This window comes from Vidua chalybeata, chromosome 3 (assembly GCF_026979565.1).
Source record: "Vidua chalybeata isolate OUT-0048 chromosome 3, bVidCha1 merged haplotype, whole genome shotgun sequence".
NCBI classification, from domain to species: Eukaryota; Metazoa; Chordata; class Aves; order Passeriformes; family Viduidae; genus Vidua; species Vidua chalybeata.
In genome coordinates, this window is record NC_071532.1 from 44,534,718 (window position 1) to 44,558,920 (window position 24,203).

General features: G+C 38.6%; 1 protein-coding gene across 6 annotated transcripts; it reads left to right on the forward strand.

Moving 5' to 3' along the window:
* Positions 1–770: 770 nt before the first annotated feature.
* EDARADD (EDAR associated via death domain) lies at positions 771–20,456 on the forward strand. Of its 6 annotated transcripts, none has more exons than XM_053938992.1 (7): positions 771–870; positions 7,587–7,645; positions 8,797–8,836; positions 11,746–11,834; positions 14,686–14,731; positions 17,204–17,479; positions 20,169–20,456. In XM_053938992.1, exons 1-7 carry the CDS (start codon positions 804–806, stop codon positions 20,321–20,323), a joined length of 732 nt encoding a protein of 243 aa, XP_053794967.1. In that variant the 5' UTR covers positions 771–803; the 3' UTR covers positions 20,324–20,456. The 6 variants fall into 6 exon arrangements, with proteins under 6 accessions (XP_053794967.1, XP_053794970.1, XP_053794969.1 ...); XM_053938995.1 differs by having other exon boundaries at positions 17,204–17,708; positions 20,169–20,246; XM_053938994.1 differs by lacking the exon at positions 771–870 and adding an exon at positions 3,166–3,242.
* Positions 20,457–24,203: the final 3,747 nt, after the last annotated feature.

Sequence of the window (24,203 nt, forward strand, 5' to 3'; positions counted from 1 at the left end):
TGTCGAGGCATGGGGAATATTACTGATCCCCTGTGTTATAGTAGCATTTGTGATCTGGAACAAAAACTCTCTATTTCCGTGTGGAAAGCTACAGAGGATCAACTGGAAAAAAAAAAGTTTTGGGGTTTTTTTTTTTTTTTTGGTTTTTTTTTTTTTTTTTTTGTTTTAGTTTGGTTTGGTTTGGTTTGGTTTTGGGGGGGGGAGGGTTTTGTATGTATGGTTTTGCTTTTCTTTTTGTTGTAGGGATGTATAAGTTATATTTTTCTGAAGAGGAATATATTATCCCTTGTTTATCTGAAGTCTTATGCTCAGAAGGTGGGAAGAGCCCCTTGAGACTGTGTTAATTGCTATTTCAAACAATAAATTCTCCAGCTCTATTACCAGATTTTAGATCTTTGAGAAAAGCCTCTGTCATCAAATATGTTTGGGATTTTTTGATGGGGCCAAGAGGAAAAGAGTGAGAAGAGATCTGCATAGACTTTTTTTGTGAAAACCATTTGAAATTACTAATTCTGCATTTGAGGGGAAATTTACAAAATTCTGAACTCTTCCCATTAAAATTAGCTATACTGAATTTAGTAGCTTATGGGGTTATAGCAAGATAAGGTACAGATAGTACTTAGGTTTAGAAATTTGATGAGAAAATTAATCCAGCATTCTATGGAATGCCATTGCTTAAAGTTATATCATTCTGGACTTCACTTTTATGATACAGTTGTGTTTAGTTTTGCCAAAATAATTGCTGGTTTTCTGCACAGGTCAGTTGGCTAAGTAACAAAGATTTCGACAACACTCTTTAAAGAATGATACAAGAACAGGCATGCAACAGCCAATTTAATCTGTACTGTTATCAGTACTCTAGAGATACTTGTAAGTAATTGCAGTCTCCTCGTTCAGTACTATGGAAAAACTGTTAAATTATGATTACTAATCTAAGTTTTTAAGCAGTAATATTATCTAGACTATTCATTTCTATTATTAAATTTAATTATTTTAAAGGGTTCTCTGTAGATAATTAAAAAAAGAAATCTGCTTCAAATTGAAAAGCCAATCTAATTTATAGATACACTTATTAAAATACATTCTTTTGAACAACATTAACTAGTTGTTAATGTTAAACACAAGTTGTTCCACTAAAAATACTTTGTTACTGTTTACTGAAATAATTTTTAATCCTCATGTAGGAAGATTTCAGGTTGTAAGTTATGAGAAGAGTAAATGCCATGTTGATTATAAAACCTGACTTAGCCCCAAGCACCCATGTTTTGTAGCCTTCTGTTGTTTACAGCCATCTGTGTAACAATAGTACACTAGGGATATTTTGAAGGAAATCAATGGGTACATTTTTATGCAGGTTGTAAATATATTTCCCCAAAGTTTTTGCAGTCACTGTGTCTACTTTTGGGGTAAAGTCCAGTAGTTTTTGAACAGCACACAGAGGCAATACATACATGGAGGTCCTCAGGATATACATGGCATTCATTTGATTGAAGCATAAATGTGACAGGTTTGAGTCTAGAACATTCTTAGTTCTATTGTGGCTGTGTCATTCCTCACAGCTATAAAAGAGACTCCAATTATTAGTATAGCATTTGTGCAGATCTATGTATATAAGAATACACTTATTCTGCTCTCAGCCTAATTATCCATCACCAAAACCCTTGTGCTGCTAAGGAAATCTAGGGAAGCACACAGAACCAGCAGTTTTAGTTCTAATTTGATTTGGTGTTACCTTTTAAAAGTAAGCCCTTATTATTTGAGAATGAGTTTTAATATGAATGTGGAAGAAATGAGAGGCAACTGACCTCTTGAACAGTTGGACGACAATGATAGGCCTAAAAATTTTTTTTTTGTTTTTTTCACATCATGAGTTGCATAAATCTTAGTGATCTATTAGGTGTACTTGGAGATTAAGATACATAGAGATATATGTATGTGTGTGTGTATAAGCCAATGGTGGAGCCTCCGTTTATCTCAGATGAAATTCAGTAAGAAAAAAATTGGAAAACATCAATATTACTGATGTTAACTAAAAAACAAATAACAAGTGTGATGGTGCATTCCACATCCCCAGCCCCCAGCAACCTCCCCTTTCCAGGCTGCAGTGTGAGAAATGTTCATGACAATAGGATGACAGCTACTGTCATCAATTTAAATTGTGGAAATAAGAGCAATTTAATCTTTGTCACTTTAAAAAAAAAAAATATTATTTGTAACATGAACAAGAGATGAAAAATAATCCATGGAAAAGCACTCCATTTTAATGCTTAATGGACCAAAGGCTACTTTTAGTTGTGCCAGTGTAAGCCAGTTGGCTGAATTGGAGTTCTCTCAGTGTAACAGAACAGAATCTGTCTGTAAATTTACCTCTTTAATAAATTAGCCAGGTGACTCGCAAAAGTGATCTTTATAATGGTAAATTCAGTTGTGCTGGCTTCTTTTGCTTGTATTGTACACTAAATAGCAATACATAATATTTCTTATTTAGAGAGTGATTTTATGCACAAACCCCATTTAAGAAGCTTGTATTACTTTACGTCAAAACCATAAATGAGAGAATTTGCCAGAGATGACAGTGGGGTTCCAAAGCAATTATATCCAAAGATTTGACTTCGTCATAGTATCGGATGTGCCTGTATCATAAGAGGACAAATTTTAAATATCTGTGAGAAACCAGTGCAGTTTATGATTGTTGCTCTGCAGTACTTGCGTTTATGAACTCTGTCCATACACTTTGAGTCACCTGCAAATGCACCTTAAGCCCTAATGGAGAACGCCTTTCTCTGTAGGAAGGCAGTGATTTAGGCTCGTAAATGTCCGCAAGAACAGGAGAGCGAGCACTTGATTTCATACTGCTGAAGTAGCTCACTTTTAAATCCGAACTCGCACTACTTGACGAGCGGTACGTGCACCCCGTGTCTGTGGTCTCAGCAAAACACGGCGTTTTCACTCAGGGGAGCACCTCCCGCACGGAGGATTTAATCCGACGTATCCGCGGTATTTCCCGCTGGGAAATGCGGGCTCCTGGCAAACGCGCTTTCTACCCCGGCGGCCGTCACGCCCGGGACGGCCATGGGTAGGACCGACCTGCCCGGCTCCGACCCTGCCGGGAGCGCCCTACCTGCGGCAGGGCGGCGCAGGAAGGGGGCGGCGCGGCGCGGAGGTGGTTCCGGGCACGTCGCGTTCCTCGCCCCGGGACCCGCCGCGCCCCATGGCCGCTCCGCAGGACCCGTTGCCCCCAGGTGAGGCCGACGCCGCGGGGAGCCGGATGGGCGGGCGGGGATGCCCCGAGGGGCGGCGGCCGCTGCCGGGGCCCCCGGGGGTCCGGGACAGGCGATGCGCGGGGTGCGGCCCGCGGCGCCCATCCCGGGCCGGGCAGACCCGGGGCCGCGGCTCCCGGGAGCCAGGTGAGGAGCGTAGCCCCAGCCGGGCTGAAAAGAGTTTTAAAGTTGCTCCCTTCCCTCTCCACACACGCCAGTTAAGTATGGTAATAATTTATCATGTGCTCTGCTGATGTGATTTAGTGTAACTTGTCTTGTCAAGCCTGCTCCAGTATTTAGCGTATAAGTTAGTTTGCGCTAGTCAACAGCATGTTCAAAATACCTTTCTAAAAGACGTTTTCTTAGAAGCCCAGAGCTCGGTTGGCTACGAAGTCCACGTGCATTAACTTATATAGTAATGGTAATGGTGCAAATGACTTTTAAGCACCTCGCCTGTGGTGTGCCAGCATCACGGATTTTTTCCATGGCTATCTGCTCAGACAGGGACAAAGTTTTGAGTAGTTGATAGTAAACAAAAATGCACAAGTGAGGATGGACTTGGGCTTTTCAGGGTACTGAATATTCTAATATAATTTGTCATGTCTTCTCCTCCTATTCAAATCTAAAATTCATGTGCCTGTAGTCAAAGCAACATTTTTAATTTGGGTTTAGTTAAAGAGTTCATCTCTATGAGCAACATTAGTATTAGAGTGATTACTTGTTTAAGTTGTGCTAAGTTAAACTAATGATGTGTACGCCCAGCCTTGGTGTAGAAAGGTCTTGTGAGCCTGGTTGAACTATGTAACTATAGCTGGTCTTAGGTGCTTCCCTCACCTACTGGTGGTGTCAAGACTGTGTTGCAGAGTAATACTGTAACAGAGGGGAATACTGTCTCTGCTACTTGGTGCTTTGTGAGCCCCCTCATGCTTAAAGGTCAAAATCTAGAGGGTCTCTAAAACTCGCTTTCAGACTTCCTTCCAATGCAAAGGTGAAAAGCAGAGAAACTGTTTGCACTGGTAAGTGCGGGGCATTGCATCCCCATTATAGCAGCAGTATTGGACAGAATGAAAAGGTGGGCATTGGTACAAGTCTGCTGCTCGTCTTGCAGACTGGTCATACTGGGTGGGCCCTGGCAGAGCTGTGGCAGCTGCTGAGCAGCATGCAGGTGCCGCGTGGCAGAAACGAACCTCAGGAGCAACCACTGAACCTGATTTATGCCTGTCCGATTCAACGTGCACAGGCTGATTTATGTCCATCTGAGTCTATTCACTTGTGGTTCCCTGCAGAAATGTGGGGAAGTAAATGTGGTCCACTGTCTGTATCCTGTCAGGGTGAGTACAGTGGTAGTGATTTTGTGAGGGATCCCAGGTAATGTTGTTATGAAGCTGTCTGTCAAAGTAACCATGAAATCAGACAGTCAGTCAGATGATTGGCCTTTCAGCATGCAAATCTGTGTATGGTTTACATCTGAGATAAACACAGAACTTTCCTCCCTACTGCTTTGTGCAGTTCCTGTTGGCCTTTCAGCATGCAAAACTGTGTATGGTTTACATCTGAGATAAACACAGAACTTTCCTCCCTACTGCTTTGTGCACCTGTGTCCAGCTGTATGACATGACCTATCAAATGTTGGGGCAGATGCATCTGGGAAAGAGAGAAAGGACATTCAAATTGTCCTAGTCACAATAAAATATTAGGTCTGTTTTCAGATTATCTGCCTACTATGAATGGTCAACAAGACCCTGGTGAATCATCTGCAGCCCAATATGTGGAACCTTTAATCTTAGGTGCAAATATTCACTTATAAAAAAACCGGGGGACTTGGTAGTGCTCTGCAACCAAAACAAAACAATGGAAATTAGTATTCTTCATAAAGAACTATTAAATAAAGGGAAGCAATTGAGGTATAGGAAATGAAATACAATTTTAAAATACTTTTCAGGATGGATGCTAAGCAAGAAAGATGCAGATTCCCATGACTGTGTTTATGTGTGAGACCTAGAAAGCAGGATTGAGAGGTACCACCCTTGTACCCCATCACCTCTTGTAGAGATATCCTTGGGTCTGTCAAATCCTTGTTTCAAATGTCCCTACTCTCCAACTTCTCCAATTTTTTCAGTGCTTCCCTCTGGGTTGTGGAAAGTAAGTTACCAGTGTCAAAATGTACCTTGGTAGTGTCATGGAAATGTAGCAGAGAATAGAGGACAGAGCCCTTACATAGCTACAGTAACAAGTGAGGTTCACCAAGGCTTGGGTGTTCTGTGGGGTCTGCCTTCACCTGCCTCAAGGCTCCTCTTACATGGGAAGAAGAAAGTTCTGTGGGGTGTTTTGTTTGCTTGGCTGGTTGCATGTTTCTTGGGGTGTTTTTTGGGGTTTTTTGGTTTGGTGGTTTTTTTTTTTTTTTTGGTTTTTTTTTTTTTTTTTTTTTTTAATTCATCTAAGGATCTGTAAGGAGGAGCTGAAAGGCCTCCAGAATAAACCAACAATGAGGTGCATGCTTTGCCATTGGTTTTGAGTGGAAAAATGGTGAGACTAGGGATGCCTGGACTAGCCTTCTTCCCTGGAGCCTTTCTTTGGCTCCCAGTGCCTCCTTGTTTTTCAGCTTTCTTTTACTGGGTGTGCTTCTCTTTGCCCAGTTCCTCTGCAGCTTTCCACTGCAGTTCCCACTACGAGCCTCTATTTTTGGCCCTACCCTCAAGCAATGTCTTATGCCAGCTTATTGTATTTTCCCATGTCCCAGTAACTCTCACCTTCTCTGCATTTGAGAGTCTGTGCTGACTGTTGCTATCAGGGCAGACTTTATCCAGAACATTTTATTAATACCATGTTTCTGGAGCAGGGATTTCAAATGTACCAAAAATATGACAGGAACACAGGGGTTTTGTTTGTTTTTTTTTTGTTTTCCTCTTCTGTATATGGCTTCCTAATTTGCAGTGTGAACAATGCTCAACTGCAATTTCATGGGCCCTTGCCTTTTTTAAACATTCAGCGTGCAAAGACTGTGCTCAGCCCTTGTCATCTGATCATGTGACACCTGCCTGGCCAATTTGTATGCATTTCCTGGGGGCTCTAGCACTGAGAAAGGCTTTACATGGAATCTCAGGGACACCCAGGAACTGCTGGTGGTGGGGGCTGCCTGACAGAAGCAGAAGGTAGAACAACTCTGTCCTACTACTGCCACCTTTTTTATTTTCAGTTTATTGTGCTGTCTTGCATTGGTTATTGCTTCAGCTTGTTCTGTTGTATTGAGTGGATTACAGTGGTGGGTCCTGAAATAAGCAACTATGCTTAATTTTAGCTGTTTAGAATAGTGTCTGTGTAACTTCTGTTCTGTTTGGGGGCTCCGTGTTTATAATGTGTGCTTTGTAGTTAATTTCTGTGACTCTGTTCTAAATCTACTGGGTTTTATATTCCAAAGAAGGTAGTCACCAAATACTGATTACAGTCATGTCTTACTTGTTGCAGCTGAAAACTTCATGTGTACTTGCAGTAAGTGACTTTTAGAGTAAGAGCGACAAGAATGAAGATCTTACCACATAATTTAAAATGTTTTTATATTTTTGAAAACATTTATACTTATCACCAGAAGAGATTTCTGAAAAATATGTCAGGATTATGTTAAATTACAGGAGTAGTTTTGTGAATCCTGACTTCTGTATGAGATTTGTTTCAGATTCTCTGTGCACTTGTGGTCAGTATCCCACTAGTATTTGTCAATTTAGCCATTGATGCAGAGGGGTTAACATTTCATGATTTGCCTCCAGGTACTTTGAAGATTAATTTTTTGATTCTCTTGATATTAATATAGTTGAAATTTACTCTTTTATTGTATACAAAAAATTAATATTTTGCTCAAATATTTTAAATTAGTATTTTCAATTTTCTATTGTAATCTGGTGTACATTATAGTATTAATTTTTGTTGTAGTGGGTATGTTCGTTTCCTGTTTGATTTCTTTCTTTGAGGAGAAATTTGAATGCTGTCAATAGGAGAACAGAACTTAATTCAGTTTTAGAACTGAATTTTAGTATTTATTGCTGACATGTTTTGTGATTTTTTTTCCCCACTACGGATAGTTTAGGATTTTAGTTGAAGTCTATCTTTTGTTAGGTTGGCATTGGGTGTCCTTATTACATGTAGTTTCTAATGTCTGTGCTAGTAGTTCCTACATTTTCCAGTTTGTCACGTTTTCTTGTGGAAATATGACATAATGCATGTAATGGCTGTATAGTTGTATTTTACCTTGGTCAGACAAAGAAACAAAATATTAATTGGCAGAAATACTTTGATGATTATGCAGTGGTAAAGTTTTCTTTTTTCCAGCAGATCATGCTGCAAAAGAGCCAGTGGAGGATACGGATCCAAGCACTCTTTCCTTAACAATGGTATGTGTTTCTGGTCTAGTGCAGTTGAATTCATTATAGCTCTCTATGGTTATGCAATGCCACAGTGGGGAAAAAACATTCAAGGATGCTAAATCACACTGTGAGTGTATATACAAGATTTTGCTTATCTGTATGACTGCACAAAAAACCTTAATAAATTAACCTGTGCAGTCAAAGTGTAAATTAAAATACCAACATGTATATCAGTTGAACTGGATGGTATTATCAGCAGAGCTGTCTGTGGATAACCTCCAAAGGCTGTGGCAGTGACATCTCTTTAATTTAGAAAAGCCCCAGCAACTAAGAAAAATTGGTGCTGACATTCTTCTGTCTACATAGTTTAGACGGATAAAAAAAACCACCTAGGGCTTAAAATTTCAGCAGAACTAAGCTATTATTACTTCCTGTAGCTGATTTGAAGTCATGGAAAGGTAGGATCTAAGAGCGGTGCCTTAGGCAGGCTCGGCTGAGCCTCGGGAGGGACCAAACCGCGCCCTCTGGTGCTCGCTGGCTCACGAGCACCGCTTGTGTCGGGATCTCAAACACCCCAGGCTCCTGCTGAGGTGGGAATTATACGTAAGGGCGAGGGCCATAGGGAGGGAAGTAAATTTCAGATCTAATAATAAGTTATGTCATGCCCGGGAATCAGTAGCTGTCACCTTAAACTCAGTAATAATAGCTTCCTATTGCATCTTAATCAGCTAAGTAGGTTTAGAGAAGAAGGGGAAAATATTTATTTTTCTTTCAATGCAGAAACATTTTATTAAAAGCTTAATCTGCTAAAAGAGAATTCACAATCATGTCTGTTCCTCCTGGCATACATTACCTTTTCAAGATAATCTTGCTACTTCAGTACAAAATTTCTTTTCCTAAACTCTGTTTTTTCACTAAAAATAACTTTAAAAGTACTGTAGCAAAGCAGCAGTCTCTATTACTTCTTCCTGTGCTAATCAGCAGTGTTAGTAACATCTCAGTTTCCCACAGAAAAGTGATGCTGTATCTGATGGTGAACAGATCAACTAGTAGCAACTTGAGAGATACAACTATAATTATGCACTTACAAAAGTACATAAAGAGCATATAAATACTTTTCCCCAGCACAATTGCACTCAAAATAATAAACATTGGTGTTTCTTGCCTTTTTGTGACAGACTGAAAAATATCCTGTCCAAGACACAGGAGTACCTAAAGGTAGGTATTGTGAATTCTGTCTATTCAGATATCATTGATATGTGTTGCTGTCTGCAATAAAACCAGTGGTGTTACTCAACAGATTAAAATACTCATACTTTTTGCCACCTATTTGTGTTTTAAATGTAATGCCCTCTATTTTTGAGGCCGGTTTGGTATTTATATAAACTTTTGAAATTTCCTTCCCAAGTTTAGTTTTCATCTAAAAGTCACTCTAAAACTATCATCAGAAGACCTGGGTTCTTCATCTGAAGGGAAAATACAGTGGTGCCATTGAAGGACACTGTTCAGACAACAGATGGGAGAGATATCATAATGTTAGATGGTGGCTTTGAAGGGACTACCAGTGCCTTCATGTTGTTAGAAATAAAATCTAGAAATACCTTTCAGGTCTTTTGCCTCTGACTATATTCCCAGCCTTATAACCAGTCAACTCTTCCTGCCATATTTTACCTTCAGCAGGTATTAATATGTCTACTGGGGAACCTACTATTAGGTCTGCTCTGCACAAGTTCCTGCCTCTCCTTGCTGAAAATGGAGTGAGGGAGTGCAGTTTCTGAAGAAAAATACATGGGTTACAAAGTGTGAATATCCTCCTTATATTTCTTTGATGTGTGGGGTGGGATTTTTGTTGTCATCCCAGGCTTCGCCATTGACTTTTGTCCAGGGAATGCATGGGCAGGGGCTTGGCTGAGGAGCACTCTGCAGGAAGTGTGCTCTCCATCCTTTATTGCATAGCAGATTTGCAGTGGGACAGCCACAGGAAATCAGGCTTGTCACAATGGAAACTTGTGCTGAGGAATGGGAGCAGTATACCACTGGGGTCAAAGAAAAGTTGGAGATAATTCTGGGGCTTGAGAAAGCCAGGCAGAGGAAATGAGCACTCTTCAGAAGTGCTGCTCAGCAGGGAAGGATCATGTGGGATGAAGACTCTTTGAACTCATAAACTAGTTTCTGTTTATTTGCAGGCAGGTGGTTTGGCCCTTCAAAATTGTTTATTAGCACCAAAGCAATTACACTGGAACATTCTTTTCTATGTTCTATTTTTTATTTCACCTGTGACATTAGATCCTCCTCAAAATTAATTAGATAAATTCCCAAATTTCAAATTTGTCGGGGTTGTTTAAAGTCCAAAATTGCATATTCTAAATGCATGTAATTTAAAAAGTAAAGCTAAGAGATAAGTAGAAAGGTCAGCACTTTCTGTAAAAAGGAAGTGCACTTGGTTTACATTTAATTTTCATTTTTGCTTCCTCTTACTTAGTGTAAGAAGATGTAATTACTAATATAGCTTGACATTTCCCCTTTGAAGTTGAATGTGATACAAATACCTCTTAGTATTCTGTTAATTTCTGTGAATTTAATTATTTCTCTGAGAATGGCTTTTCATAGTTATTTCCATAAAAAATACAAACTTAGAAGTATGAGTCTGTCAACTAAAAATTATAACATATGTGCTGATCTGATTCTGTATAACACACATAATTATGTTTGTTTCAGATTTAATGTTTGAACAGACAGTACATTGGTGAGAGGGGCTGTGTGTTTCTTTTATTGGTCAGTTAATTAATGGGCCGTTTTGGAGCCATAACTTACTAAAGTTCTTGGCACCCTTAACTGATTATGAAATAAAAGGGAGTTGAGGGAACTTGTTATCTTGCAGAGGTCGCCTTAATGTTTATCATGATCTGATAATAATTCTATTTCCACTGAAATACAGAACAAATTTTCACACATATTACTTCCACAGGTTTGATGTCCATGCCTTGCATTTTCAGACAGACTTTATTTTGGTGGGTTGTTTTTGTTGGGGTTTTTTTTTTTGGTGTTTTGTTTGTTTGGGTGTTTTTTTTTTTTTTTGTGGGTTTTTTGTTGTTGTTGTTGATCACTGGGGATGAAATATTTTCCAACAGTCCTATAAAACCAATAAAAGAGGAGAACAGTGATTTTTGGTTTCCTTTTTCTGCAAGTGTAAGGATGAATTCTTTGATTCTTAGGTGAGTTAAGAAAATATTGATTCTTTCTGTTGTGTGATGATTCATAAAGGTAATAGAGGTTCTTCAATGAGATCTTGCCACTAAACAAACAACAAATGGAAACATACAGGTGCTACAAATGTTGTCACTCCCATGCAGTGTTCTTGTGTGTACTATATAACCCTTTTAATAAACCTTGTGTTAATGGTTAGTCAGCACCTGACTCAGGGGAATTATGCAAATAGTTTGATGAGGAGGACCTTACTAATCATGCAGAGTGCACAAGGTCCACAAAGGGTTTATGTATCCTTTGCATCCCATTTTGAGGGCTGAAGTTAGTAGAGTTTGTGCTGTACTAGGGAATGCTGTGCTTTTAAGTGGACTCCCAGGGCTGTTGATAAACACACTTTGAAATGGATTAGTTCAATGCTTCAGCAAATTCCTGTGTAGTAGGAATCACTAGGATGAGTCCAGTTCACAAAGGGCAGAATAAAAGATAAATATTTATGGAGTACTTATTTTAACTGTCATTTTAAGTATGATGAGAAAAGCAAAACAAAAATTAGAGTGACTTGTGACATCTTCAGCCTAATTTGTTGTATTGGTTCAGTTAATATTCTGTAGTCAGTTTTCTGAAAGAACAACATGACTCTTGCTTTAAAAATAGTGTGGTGTTTGTTTAGAAAACAACTGCTACTCTAATATCTAATCTCTGTAAGGATTATATTTCTTCTCACAGTCATGCTAAGCATGACTGTTACAAACTCTGCTGACTTAACATTTTGGGCTTTTAACCTAGCAATTCCCAGTGTTTGATCATGATATGGAGTTAAATTTTGTATGTTAGACACCTATACTATAATTTGTTTGATAGTTTTACTATTTAAATTTGTGTGTGAGCAGAAGACCAGTGTTTTACACTCTTTGCTTTAGATGAGGAATACCTAAGAGATCAAGTTACTTTGGAAATTGCATCTGTGAACATCAAGACCCTTACGTCAGATTCTGGCCTAATACAACAGGTAAGAAAAATGTTACTTGAATGTGAACTAAGTTACTGCTGTTACTTCATTAAGTATGTTAACAAATAAGTATATTTTCAGACTACATCTGGAGACCACAAAATTATTCAGTAAAACAGACCAGAAATTTGCTTTCTTTTCAAGAGTTCAATGAAGGGGGCTTTTGTGGAGAAGAGCAAAAAAAGAGATTATTTTATCATTAACATGTATTTTTAGTTTAAATAGGTTTTGATCAAGGTATAGATGTTCTGAAGAAGAGCCAGCAAGTGTTAAAGCTTTGTCATGCATGCTGTCCCTCTGATGGAAATATTTCCTGGTGAAAATAAAGCTAGACAGAAAAGAAGTGAAGAAGTAAGGAATCCTAGATTTTGCCTTTAGAGAGGCATTACTGTTTTGCTTTGATTTTGGGACACTGCTCTTCCCATAGTTGAAACACTGTCCACTTTTTGTGAAATCTTTCATTGCCATAGGAAGAGCAATGCTGAGTGACTCCCATGCTCCATGGTTATCATCTTTCAAGTGAATGGTTTTTTTCTGAATTTCAAATTGATTCTCTTTGGGTTGAGCAGAAAACTTGGAGAAGAGAAATGAATGAGCATTTTTCAGCAAGATGAAGAATTAAAAGGAGTTCCTAATGCCAGAGTCCCAGCTGAATTCCATCAGAAACAAACATGGGATTCGTATGCATTTCACAGATGATGGAGGTAACTGTTGCTCCCCATCATCAAGAAGAGAACATTTATTGTCAGCTTAGAATCACTATAAAGATAATTCAGTGTATTAGGGTGGTAATGGTTCCACAGAGCTGGAAAACTTTCTGCTTACGTTCAGACTGTACATAAGTTTATAGCTCTGATTAGACCTGTAGAGGATGATTGGATCTTCATTGTGGACAAAAAATATTCTTGCTTAATGCCTTCATTTCCCTGGCAGTAACACTACATTGTCTTATTGCAATTACATTACAAGAAAATGATCTTGAATAAACCTGAGTGCATCTGACTTGATAAATTGGATAATGATGATCAGTAAAAATATGAATTTTGAAAAAGGATGTATGGCACAGGTAAGTATCACTGCTTTTCTTTGTACTTTTTGCAGTACTACCCACTCTTATTTTTTATGCCTCATAAGGCATGTATAATGACATAAGGACACTTAGGCATTGGCTTTCACAGTAGGCTTTGAGCTTCAAAGAATTGATAAAGTCTGGGAAATCAAGTTCAGGACAGCAGTTAAGTGAACAGTATCTGCTTTTCCTTTTTTTTTTTTTTTTTTTTTTTTTGTGTGTGTGTGTATTTTTGTTTTGTTTGTTTTTTAAATTTGCTTATTTGTTTCTTTTGAAGTAGATCACTGGGGAGGCTGAGCTGTCCTGGGAAGTTGCTCATTCTCATTCTCCCCAATGAGTTACTCTTCTGAGAATTTGCTCCTTGAGGCTCAGTAATAACATTCTGCCATTTAAGGGATTTGTGGGAGTGAAGACAATTACTATAATCAGGAACTTCAGATTTAATTTTTTTTAACTTTGGGTGCTCACATGTTGCCATGAAGGCCAACTTTGCATTTAAAAAGCGTTGTCCAGATAAAGCTGTTGTGGTAGAAAAGTAAACTGCTAGAAGATAATGGCAGGGCTTATACAGTTGCAATTGGCATGTGCAGTGTTAGATCTCTCTTGAGCAGACAGCAGACATTTTGATGTTGCATGTGTGGTCTTGCAGTTTTCAGGGAGTAAAGAAATACTGAAAACAGTATGCAAATTTTTCCTTTCTTAATGAAGTCTGTAAATATTTTAGAGAGAGTTCACCTTCTTTATAAGTAGATTGTGAAAGCATGCAAGTTCACCACAGCAACTGAAATTGCCTGTATTCTATTTTTAGTGGATTTCTTAGTAAAGAAGGTGTAGCAGATAGGACTAGAGTATCTTATTACACTATATTGTTACCCATATATTGACTTTTGTTTGTATGCACAACCTGCAAAACTAAGAAGCCTGCTGTTTCAGAAGAATGATACAATACAAAAAGATCAACAATACTTCATTGCAGCTATCTAAGGGGAAATTCCCCAATCTTTAAATTCTTCACAGAAGAAAGCTATTTCACCTGGCTTCACACCTGCATAGTTAAAGTAAGGGCAGCTGCAGTTTCCCTGCAGTTCTACAATCAAGGGGCTGTCCTTCCAGTTTTTAGAGGTTGCTAAGTAGTAGAATTTAAATGTTAGAATGTGTGTTACAGTCTCAGGCTGCTAAGAAATTTCATTATGTTTAATTAGCAGATGAAACACCATTGAGGGAATGTTAACTTCAAATAGGAGGAGGGTTAGATGTGAGCTGCAAAAATATTCATATCCACCTGTTGTCTATAAAATCTTCCTATGTACGTAAAGAAGTTTATAAAAAAATTCTCCATTTTGCCTAGATCAACAAAACAGTCCCTTAATGCTGCTTGTTACAGGCAAAATTCTTGGTTTTTACATTGCAAAACATTTAAAAAATCTTTTTAATCAAACCATATGAATTGTTAAATAACAATTGTTAAATAACAATTTGAGTATTTAAGAGAGAGTTAGTCAAAAGATGCAGTGCTATAGCATATCATTAATAAAAATGCTGTTGTTCAGTGCATACAGCCAATAGAGCAGTTTTATGAGCCAAAGCATGGAAATGCTGCCTGAAAAGACTGCAGATTGTTAGCAATTCCTCAAAATGATATGTATATTCCCTGTCTGACTTTACAAGTAGCTTGGGATTCTTTTAAGTAATCTCCTGCTGGTTGTAAATTAGTCAAATACTTATTCTGGTGTTCAATTATATTGTTTTATTTTTACTTTATATTTGTTTTCTGCTTTGTAGCCAGAAGACAAAGACACACAAAATCATACTGATGAATCGGTTTCAGGTAATAGGTCAGCTTTATTGTTCTCCATATTTTATTCCTAGGTTTTATTTGAAAGTGCTTTTTTAAAAATTGCTATTTGTCATAACAAATAACTGCCTGGATAATTAGTGCTTATGGAGCTCATTTCATTACCAGTGTAATTTACAGCTTCCCCTTTGTTCTAAGAGGATGGTGATCAATAATGCAGACCATACAAAATATGCAAGTTGGGCTTTCCAAATATGTTTAGTACCTCTGCCTTTGGAAGTGATGCGGAAATAGCTGTCAGGAGAGAGCAGAAGCTGGCAGTAGGCTGTGAGTGCTTATCCCATAATTTGTGTGAGTTCTGCTGGAGAGGAGTGTGTGTGTATGCTATACAGTTCTCTTAGTCTAACAGTCAGAAATGGAGAGTTTCCTATTAGTAAAGAAGCTTGTCCTATCAGGTAGCATTAGGATCATGCATTTTGTTGGGTAGTGCTTGTCAGTGTCTAACATAGGGGCACCTTAGAAAAGCAGGATTCTTTATGATGCTTTTGATAGTCTTCCAGATGGTATAGCACAAGAAGCAGATTGGTTTAGTTTTGTTTACTTATCTGTGCCCTTTTACAGAGGTGTTTTCTTTACCCTTTCTTCCCTGTTTCTATTGGAGGACAAAACTTATCCTGGCAACCCTGCCAGAGTATATAAGATGAAATTCAGATAGGGTGCTTTCCTGCCCTCTGAGCTCAGCCAGAAATTTGATTGGGTTATATTATATTCATTTTGCCTTGTTTGTATAAGTAAAGGTTGGTATGAATGAAGCAAGAAAGTTTTGTCTCACTTCAGCAAGTTTAGAGTGGACAAGAAGAACAGAAGAGTTAATATACATATTCCTGTAGAGAACAGCTGTAAGGCCTGTGGAATACCTGTGAGCTAAGATGTCACCAGAACATGTTTCCCTTTAACAGGGAATCTAAGCATTTGTATGAAGTTATGTGTCTGCAGCAGTGTTGTTGCTGCACGTCCTAACTTGTTGAAAACTTCAGAAGTTGTCCTTGGCCTGCTAAAAAAACAATCTGATGAGCAATGTTACAAAACTAACAATAGCCTGTTCTTTCTTTAAAAATAAAATAGAACATGCATGCAGACATTATATACTGGAATTTTCATACAATCTGACAGTAATTACTGAAAATAAATAATTGATGTTAAAAAAAGAGCCACAAAATCCCGCAGATTTTGCTGAACAGATGCTATTGTCCTTATGAGTAGGTGGCACTAACTACCAGATTTATCCTTTGCCAGAGATACAGTTCAGGCCTCTGATACAGCACTTGTAAATTGTGTGTCACTGTTTTCTGTTGTTTTTAATCAATCTGTTGATTACTATCAGTCCCTTTTTCACAGAATTTCATCTGAAGTAGGACCAGCTACTTCCCTATTTCAAGCTGTACAATGAGGCTGGAACACAGAAACTTTATGAAAAGCTTCTAGGTTGTGTCCATTATATACTATTTGGAGATACCAGATTCTCCCTGCTTTTGAAAAGGAGAAGGGAGAGTTAAGGTCATATCTGCAGCCAAAATGCTCAGACCATGTCCTGAACTGTGGCACTGTTAAAGGTCTTGGTATTAGTGTTTGACTGGAGGTATGACTCAAACTGGTTTCCATGTGGTTTAAGGGATATTAATATATAATATAGTCTGATAGCACCATATTGTTCCCAGTTTTGGGGGAGATACTGACTATAGTGTGTAGGAGATTTCTAAATGGCAATTTTCAGTATTTGATACAGATTTTAGAACATATCACCAACTCTTTCCAACAACTTGGTAGTTTTGTTTTTCTCACACGTGGAGGAGTATGCACTTTATTCCTTTTCATGATGTACATTTAAAATAGGCTTTGTTGGTAAAACACAGACAGTTTTTATTGTGAGAGCCCTTACAAAGCAAAGGAACATATCTACTTTTTCATTGTGTTTACATACTAGATGTTAGTTGTGTTTGGATCTGTCAGCAGAGATTCTCCTGGTGCACATATTTTATGTTGTTATGAAGGTAGCAGCTCAGAAATGCAAAACCTTTTCCTTCATTCTACAACACAGATGTACAGAATGCACACATAATCCTGTTGGTGATGTAAGTGGGCATTATGGTAGATTCAAGGAAGACACATTGTTCCAAAAACAAAAAGGGGACTATCCTAGCTCACACGCTGCATTGAATCCTGTGTCTTTTCTGTAAAAGTATAAATATGGTACTTTCAAAATTACTGGCTTTTTTATTAAAGCCACTTTTGATTAGAGTGTAGTGAAGAGAGAAGTTTTAGAAAGTTAATTTAATAGTTCTTTATGAGAAAGAAGAGGCATTGCATATCATTATTCTGACTTTTTCAGAAGCAATTCGAAGAAAAATAATAACTCCACAACCCTTTATGCTTTTGACTTTTTGTTCCTGGTGATACCACAGCAATAGATCCTAATTCCTTCCCATGTAATGGTTTTCACTGCAGATCTCAAGAAAACCTGCAAGGAAAATGTCACCTGCTCCTTGTGCTTATTCCGTGCACCAACCATCAGTGACATGCTCAATGATGAAGACTTGTTGTACACAGTGAGGTTAAAGCTGGATCCCTGCCATCCAACAGTGAAAAACTGGAGAAATTTAGCAAGCAAGTGGGGGATGACTTATGATGAATTGTGTTTCCTTGAACAAAAGCCCCAAAGTCCCACTTTGGAATTCTTGCTACGGAATAGTGACCGGACTGTGGAGCAGCTGATTGATCTCTGTAAATTTTATAAGAGAATTGATGTTGTGAAAGTGCTGCTGAAATGGGTGGAGGAGGAATGGCCCAAGAGGGGGAGCAGAACTTACCAGAATGACTTCTAGGTCAAAGAAAGTTGTTAGTCTGTACATGTTAAATGCTAGCTACCACTAATACATTGGAAGTTTCCCTTGCAAGAGAGAAAACCTGTACTGAGAGTTTGTATACTGTGTAAGCTTTATCTATACACAAGGTAAGCTTTATGCCCTCAGGGTTGCAAAGATAACCTTCCAAAAGTGAATGGAGTCATCCAGGTTGTGTTCTTGAGTCTGCAAATACCTTCAGTTTCTTTGCTGCTGTTCACAGCCTTCCTAAACAGAAAAGGAAGGAAAAGGCCAGACCATGTGTTTTACTGCAGCAGTTGTGAACGATATCAGTTGTGTGCTGTTGTTATTGGGAAAGCCGTAGTTAGAAGGCAAGTCTCTTGGCCTTACTGGTAGCCCTTCTACAATTTTGTATGTTCTACCTAGTACAAGATGAGGTGGAATCTTTTTCTTCCTTTTTAGTTGCTTTTTAAGCTTTGTGACACTGTTTTTGGCACAGGAACACCTCAGTGTTCCAGGCAGCAATTTGGATCTGAATGTTACAATTAACTGAATATTCAACATCACTTTTGAGCAAATTAAGTCTCTTTCATGAACTAGAGTATACATTAAACAATAAAAGATGTTAAACAATAAATAATTGCTCACATGTTACTACATCGTAGGCCATATATTTACTGTAGGAAGAAATCATGCAATTCAGAGAGACTTTTCAAGCCCTAACCTTCAGGGGCGAAAAGAACCAATTAAAAGGCTCTATGCTTAAAATTACTTTCCACAGGTTTAAAGACAATGTACACTCTGAGTGCAGGTATCAAATCCCTCTCACTTTGCAGTGCGAGATGATGGCACCACAGGGTATTGTTAGTATTGACTGTAACGTCCCTTTTCACAGGCTGTGGTTTTCTTTACAGTCCTGTGGATTGGCCTACTTTCTGTCGCACAACAAGGCAGTTGCAGTCTTGTGTGAAACTAGCACTATATATTGATTAAAGCCACTCTAATGGAAAATGAACAGCTGAATTCACCTACAGCCCAGGTGGATGGTTATTAAAGCACTTACAGTGGTTAAGACTGATGCTTTTTTAAAGTATTTTAATAGTCTGAATTACACTGTTTACATTTTAAATGTTTCAGAATTGGCCTTTTTCCTACCATTCTTCTGACATCTCAGAAAATGTAGTATGTACATAGGTGTATATACCCAAGCACTGGTCAAGATGTGGGGCAAAACTAGAACGGGGTGCAGGTTGATACACAGTTTACTTTTCTCGAGTAGAAATTATAAGAATTAGTAGCAAAGCTAAGGGAAGTCTAATGCTGTATGCTGAGTTTCTTACTGGAAGAGTTTGAAAAGGGACTTCTAGTAATACTTTACTGTAGATACTGAGTGATATAGTTACGGAGGAGTTAGAAGTAAAGACTAACATTTTCAAGTCAGGCACTTGTTCTGGACTGACATAAAATTAGCTTTATTTTAGTGACTTCAAGAAGCTGAAAGTCTTGTTTCAGGGTAAAGAAATTGACCTAAATTTGAGGTTTGAATTTTTAATTTTTCTAGAAAAGACTGGAATTTGTAATGAGTTTTTTTTAATCATTCCTCAAAAAAAGCTGCTACTCTTTAGAACTCTAGTTTTCTAACTGTATTTTAAGGAGAAAATTTTACTGCTCTGTCTTGTTGGGGCTGGAGTTCAAGTGTTTAATGGTTCTCTTCTATGAGTGGGTGTTTCCCAACAGATGTCTGTCAGCTCATAACTTTTGCAAATAATCTTCTGTCTTGAGTTAGATGCTCTAGATTCAGCTTTGGGGACTATTGCTGAGGCTGGGCTGCCTGCTGCTTTCAGTTCCTGCAGAGGAATCCACTGCTGATATGCAGTAGCTCATAATGCAGCTTGTCCAACATAATTCTCATACCTTGGGCTGACTGCCTGCAGGATTTAGGATCATATGCCTGTGTGTTAAGTTGTTCTTCTGAGTGATGAGTGCTGGCATGTATGCACACAACTTTTCCCGCCCATAACATACCACAGGTGTACCTGTGTGGTATTATAATATGCTAATATGCTCTGCTTCGGTAGATCCAGACCAGCTAGGAGCTGGAATCCTCACCTAAGAATCAGAATGGGAATATGAAATGATGCAGTAGGATTCCTGAATCAAGGTGTTCAACTGAAATCTACCCCTTTTTCTGATTTCTGGGTAAAAACTGTAAAATTTTGAAGAAACTCTGTTGTCTTGTGAAGATGAGTTTAATCCCTTGAAGCTCTTCAAAAGTCAATGTCAGATGCAAGACATGTCAGATGGAAATAAAACTGCTTCTGAGAATTCATAGGTGGATTCTGTATAAATTCAGCTCTGAAGATTGAAAATGTTAGCCTTAAACTTCACCACACACTGGATTATTCATTACTATACTTGAAATACTTTTTTTTCCTCCTTGTATGCCATAAATGGAGATGTACACACTCTTTTTTTAGTTTTATATCTGTTTACAAGATATTGGTTCTGAGTGTTCAATTTATTCTTATGTCTTCTGCTATAATGTGTACTATTTTTAGAAGAAATATAGTTGTCAATGTTTGACTTAAGTGTATTTGTTTTTTTTACAGCTAGGAAAACAGCTGTTTTCCTTCTCGCCAGTCATCTTGGAATTACTGAACTATCAATTAGTTGTTCTGTCCTTATATATGAAATTTGTGATGCCTTAAAGCACTTATGTTTGCAACACATACTGCTGTTGAAGAAAGGAAGATGTTATTTTTAAACTTTTTTCCGTATGAAAAACGAGTTTTGATAAGCTGATGAACAGAAACTTGTAGCTGAGTTACTAAGAGGTATGAAATCTGTATGGGGTGAACTTTTTCTGAATCAATAAAGAATCTGATACTGGACACTATAAAGGCTCTACTAGGCTGTCAGTTTTCTTCCATTATATCCTTCTCCTATTCCTGTATATGACCTGCTCTCCCTTCAGGGATTTCCAGTTTTTTACCTGCTGTCTTTGTGCCTGGGGGATGATCAGTGGCTTTTGCCACCCATTTTGGCTTCTATGAAGCTGGCTAAACCACTGTATTATTTCATTCCTGCAAGCTTATCTAAGATAAAATGAGCTTAATAACTGTTCTTCAGTGACAAAGTTATGGTGCTGTGCTCCAGGAGAACCTAGCTTTCCTGTGAGGACAACTATGGGGTATCCCCAGCAAAATGGTGACATTGTTCAGCTGCCATACTCTCTGCATGCACTTCCCTTGGATCTGTGGAGAGGAATGCAGGATGGGTTTGGGACTATCCTTTGGAACCTACCATAAAGGATCGGCGTAGTCAGCATGCTTCCAGATGCTTTGCTTCAAAATAACTTGTACAGAAACTGTAAATAAAAGATTATTCCTGAACCAGTACTGAAAAATGGAAAGCTGCAGCTTGGCCTGGGCAGTGCTTTGTGCAAGAGACTGTATTTTTCACTGTCTCAAAAGGCCTCCCAGAGTTCCAAGTCAAGCTGTTAGTGAGAGGAAAGAAATGTAAATTGTGCCCTATGGTTCTTTAAGCTAGGGTAGCACTCTTGACTTGTGGCCAGACATAGCTGGAAATTATTTGTCAGACAGCAGAATTGTTTAAACAAGGTCAAAGAAAATGCATTACATTTATAATAACTTAAAGAACAGTGTACTTGTGTAATTTTTGTAGCAGATAATATTCTTCTCTCCTTGAAGGCAAAGCAATTAGTTATTCATAACTACTTTCAATATATCTTGTAAATTTTAAATTTTGGCTCAGTTTTGGACAGAAGGGCAGAGCACCATTAAATAAGGATGTGAGCTTGTTGCCTGTTTTGACAGAAATGTGCTTTTCCTAGTCCCCAAGTCAGCTAGTCTTGATTCCATGGCTATAGTCAGTTGGCCATAAGTGGATAGGTATGGATCTATTGGTCAGATAGGTTGAATATCAGCAGCACTAAAATAAATTACTTTGAGAGGTGCAGTTGGTAGTATTTGTCTGTATTTTGGCCAAGGACTGGAACTGACTCCATCTTACAAGAAACTGATGGCAAAGAGAAGTAGACAGCCTTGGGAAAGGATTGCTGTACCCTCTGTTAGGGGCAGAGGGGCAATTAACAAGCTGGGCATACTTACTAGCTTAATCTCTATATTTTGCCTTTGTAAAACAGTGATTCTTAATTTCAAAGGCAGGCCACTTGAGGAAGTGTATATTTGTTATTGTGGTAATGAGAGTTGCCTGTGATTCTTAAATGAGAAAGATCCGCACATGTAACTTGGATAATAAATGTGTTCTGTGTATCTATGTACAGCAAGGGATGGATACACAACTTTACACGTTCACCTGAAATTGCTTGTTCTTATTTGATTATGAGTTTGCTTCAAAATGACCCAATATTTAATTTGGGAATGTTTTTTTTTGTCTCAAAAAATAACTCAAGTTTCATGTTGTTGATGACATAAAAAAAAATTTACATAACAGAAAAGTTCCTTAACAGAAAGAGCCAGGATAAGAAAGGGGCACACAAATCCTTACAGTAGTAAAAATATCTTGAGTCTAAGCTGAGAATTTATTTTTGTCTTTGCACCCAATATATGTTAGCTTCCCCTACTTCATTCACAATCCCTTGAACAGTGGGTGGTTTTTTTTGGTCCTTATTTACTTTTGCCTCTTTCTCTGAAGCTGAGAAGTTCACTGTCTCAAAGATCTATTAAAAGCCTGATCCTCTCTAACCATCAGGAAACACCTACCATCATGTGGTGAGTGTGATACTACAGCCCTCACACATCTCCCTTGAAAATGAAGCAGAGCTGAGGGCAAGTGAGCTCATCTGTAAGTGCAGAGACTCACCAGGGATATCCAAGAGCAACTGCAAGGATGATGATGAAGGTGTGAAGGTAGAGTTCTAGAGATCTTGGGTTTGGTAACAGTCCCCAGTTTGGAGAACATCACACAGTCTTTCCTGGTTTTTATCTCCCTAGGTAGGCAGGGATTGGATCACTATGTGCAGATCATGGCACAGCGTCCTGGGGGTGGGGGTGTGCTGGGTGTGCAGACAGGGCAAGCACAGGCACAGGTTTGCTCTCCTATCTACTGCAACGCAAATGAAGGAGTGATCCTGACTACTTCAAGAAAGCTAGAGTGTCGTGTCATGTCACTGATTTAAGAAAGCAGGGGTGAGTATGTTTTAAGGGTTATATGGCCTAGAATTGGTTTTCAAAAGGTCTAGTGACATCTTGGTATCTTCTTTGTCCTTTGGCCTGCATATCTGTTCTGTACCTTTTTTACTCTTATGCTTCTCTTAAACATTTTGCTTTAAAAAGCAGGCATTGCAACAAAAAAAATAGAATACTTGTTAGTTCCTGAAGCAGCTGTATCATTTTAAGCTTTTGAATCTGTAAGCCCATTTAAAAAAAACATGACTTTTTGTTTCCTGTGGTTTGCAACTTTAAACTGAAAACTGGAAGATCTGAATGATCACTAAAGCTAAATAGTAACATATCAAGGAAAAGTTATGGAAGGCCACTGATTAACTCATAGCTAAGTAAAAGCTGAGCCAGCGGGGCGGCCAAATGAAATGTTAATGTTGGTGTACCAAGAGGTGGTGACTCATGTCCTCCTTGAGTCTAAAGCTTTTCAAAGAAGCTAGGGGAATAAATTCCATCAGAAAATGCTGTAATGCACAAACAGCTCCATTAAAACTACAGAAGACACAACAATGTCAGTCTTTTGAGATCATATGAAGTCCTTAAGCACAAAATATCTGCTGAACAGTCCAATGTGCTAGAGGCTTTACATCTGTGTCCTGTAGTACTGTATAAACTAGGGAAAAAGTAGTTATTCTGGTACCACAACTGTTATGAACAAGTTCAGTATGGTTAAAGTTGTTGAAACACTTACATTGTGATAAGCTAATAAATCTTGTTGTACCCCCCCCGGTTAACACCCCCACATACACTCTAGTTGTACCCCTCACTGTTAATCCCCTTACATATACTCTTTGTTCTTACACACCCTGGTTGTACCCCCCTTGTGCCCTCCCCACTGTTAAACCCTTACATACCCCTGGTTGTACTCCCTTTACCTGTACCCTTATTGAGTCCCTTGGGTATTGCCTCTGCTGCTCCCAAAAATGGCAGTCAGAAACAGTCCCGGTAATATGCAAATTAAACAAAGCAGAAGAAAATCCAACAAAAGACCCTAGAAACAATGAGCCAACCTAAAATTCAGAAAAAACTAAGTGACTGGACTTGCTGGGGGAAAGCGCCTCTATTCCATCAACAGGGTTTTGGAGGTCACCACCACCTAAGAGTAACCGGACTAGAATGAGGACCCTAGCCGACGAGCCGAAAGATGTCTTCCTAGGCACGCCTGTGAGGACAGGAGTCCCAGTTCTGCTGTGAAGCAAAACTGATCACCTCCTCCTCTGCGTTGCCAAAGGGAGCAGCGGCAGTGTGCGCAACCCCTTGGGCCCCCACCCAGAGCTGATCACTTAATAAAGGCCTTAAAAAAGGAGCTGGTCTCCTGGCCCATTTCTATCAACAACACTATAAAAAAATTAGCCAAGAGTAACTTCCAAGGGCAGATATCTTAACGGAAACTAGTGCTTATTTGTGTCAAGTCTAGAGAATTCCATTATTGATGGAATT

Coding starts and splice junctions, on each gene's coding strand:
- EDARADD (XM_053938992.1), top strand. CDS start 804: ATGATACAAGAACAGGCATGCAACAGCCAATTTAATCTGTACTGTTAT. Junction 7,646..8,796: donor GCACTCTTTCCTTAACAATG/GTATGTGTTTCT, acceptor TTTTTGTGACAG/ACTGAAAAATATCCTGTCCA. Junction 8,837..11,745: donor AGACACAGGAGTACCTAAAG/GTAGGTATTGTG, acceptor TCTTTGCTTTAG/ATGAGGAATACCTAAGAGAT.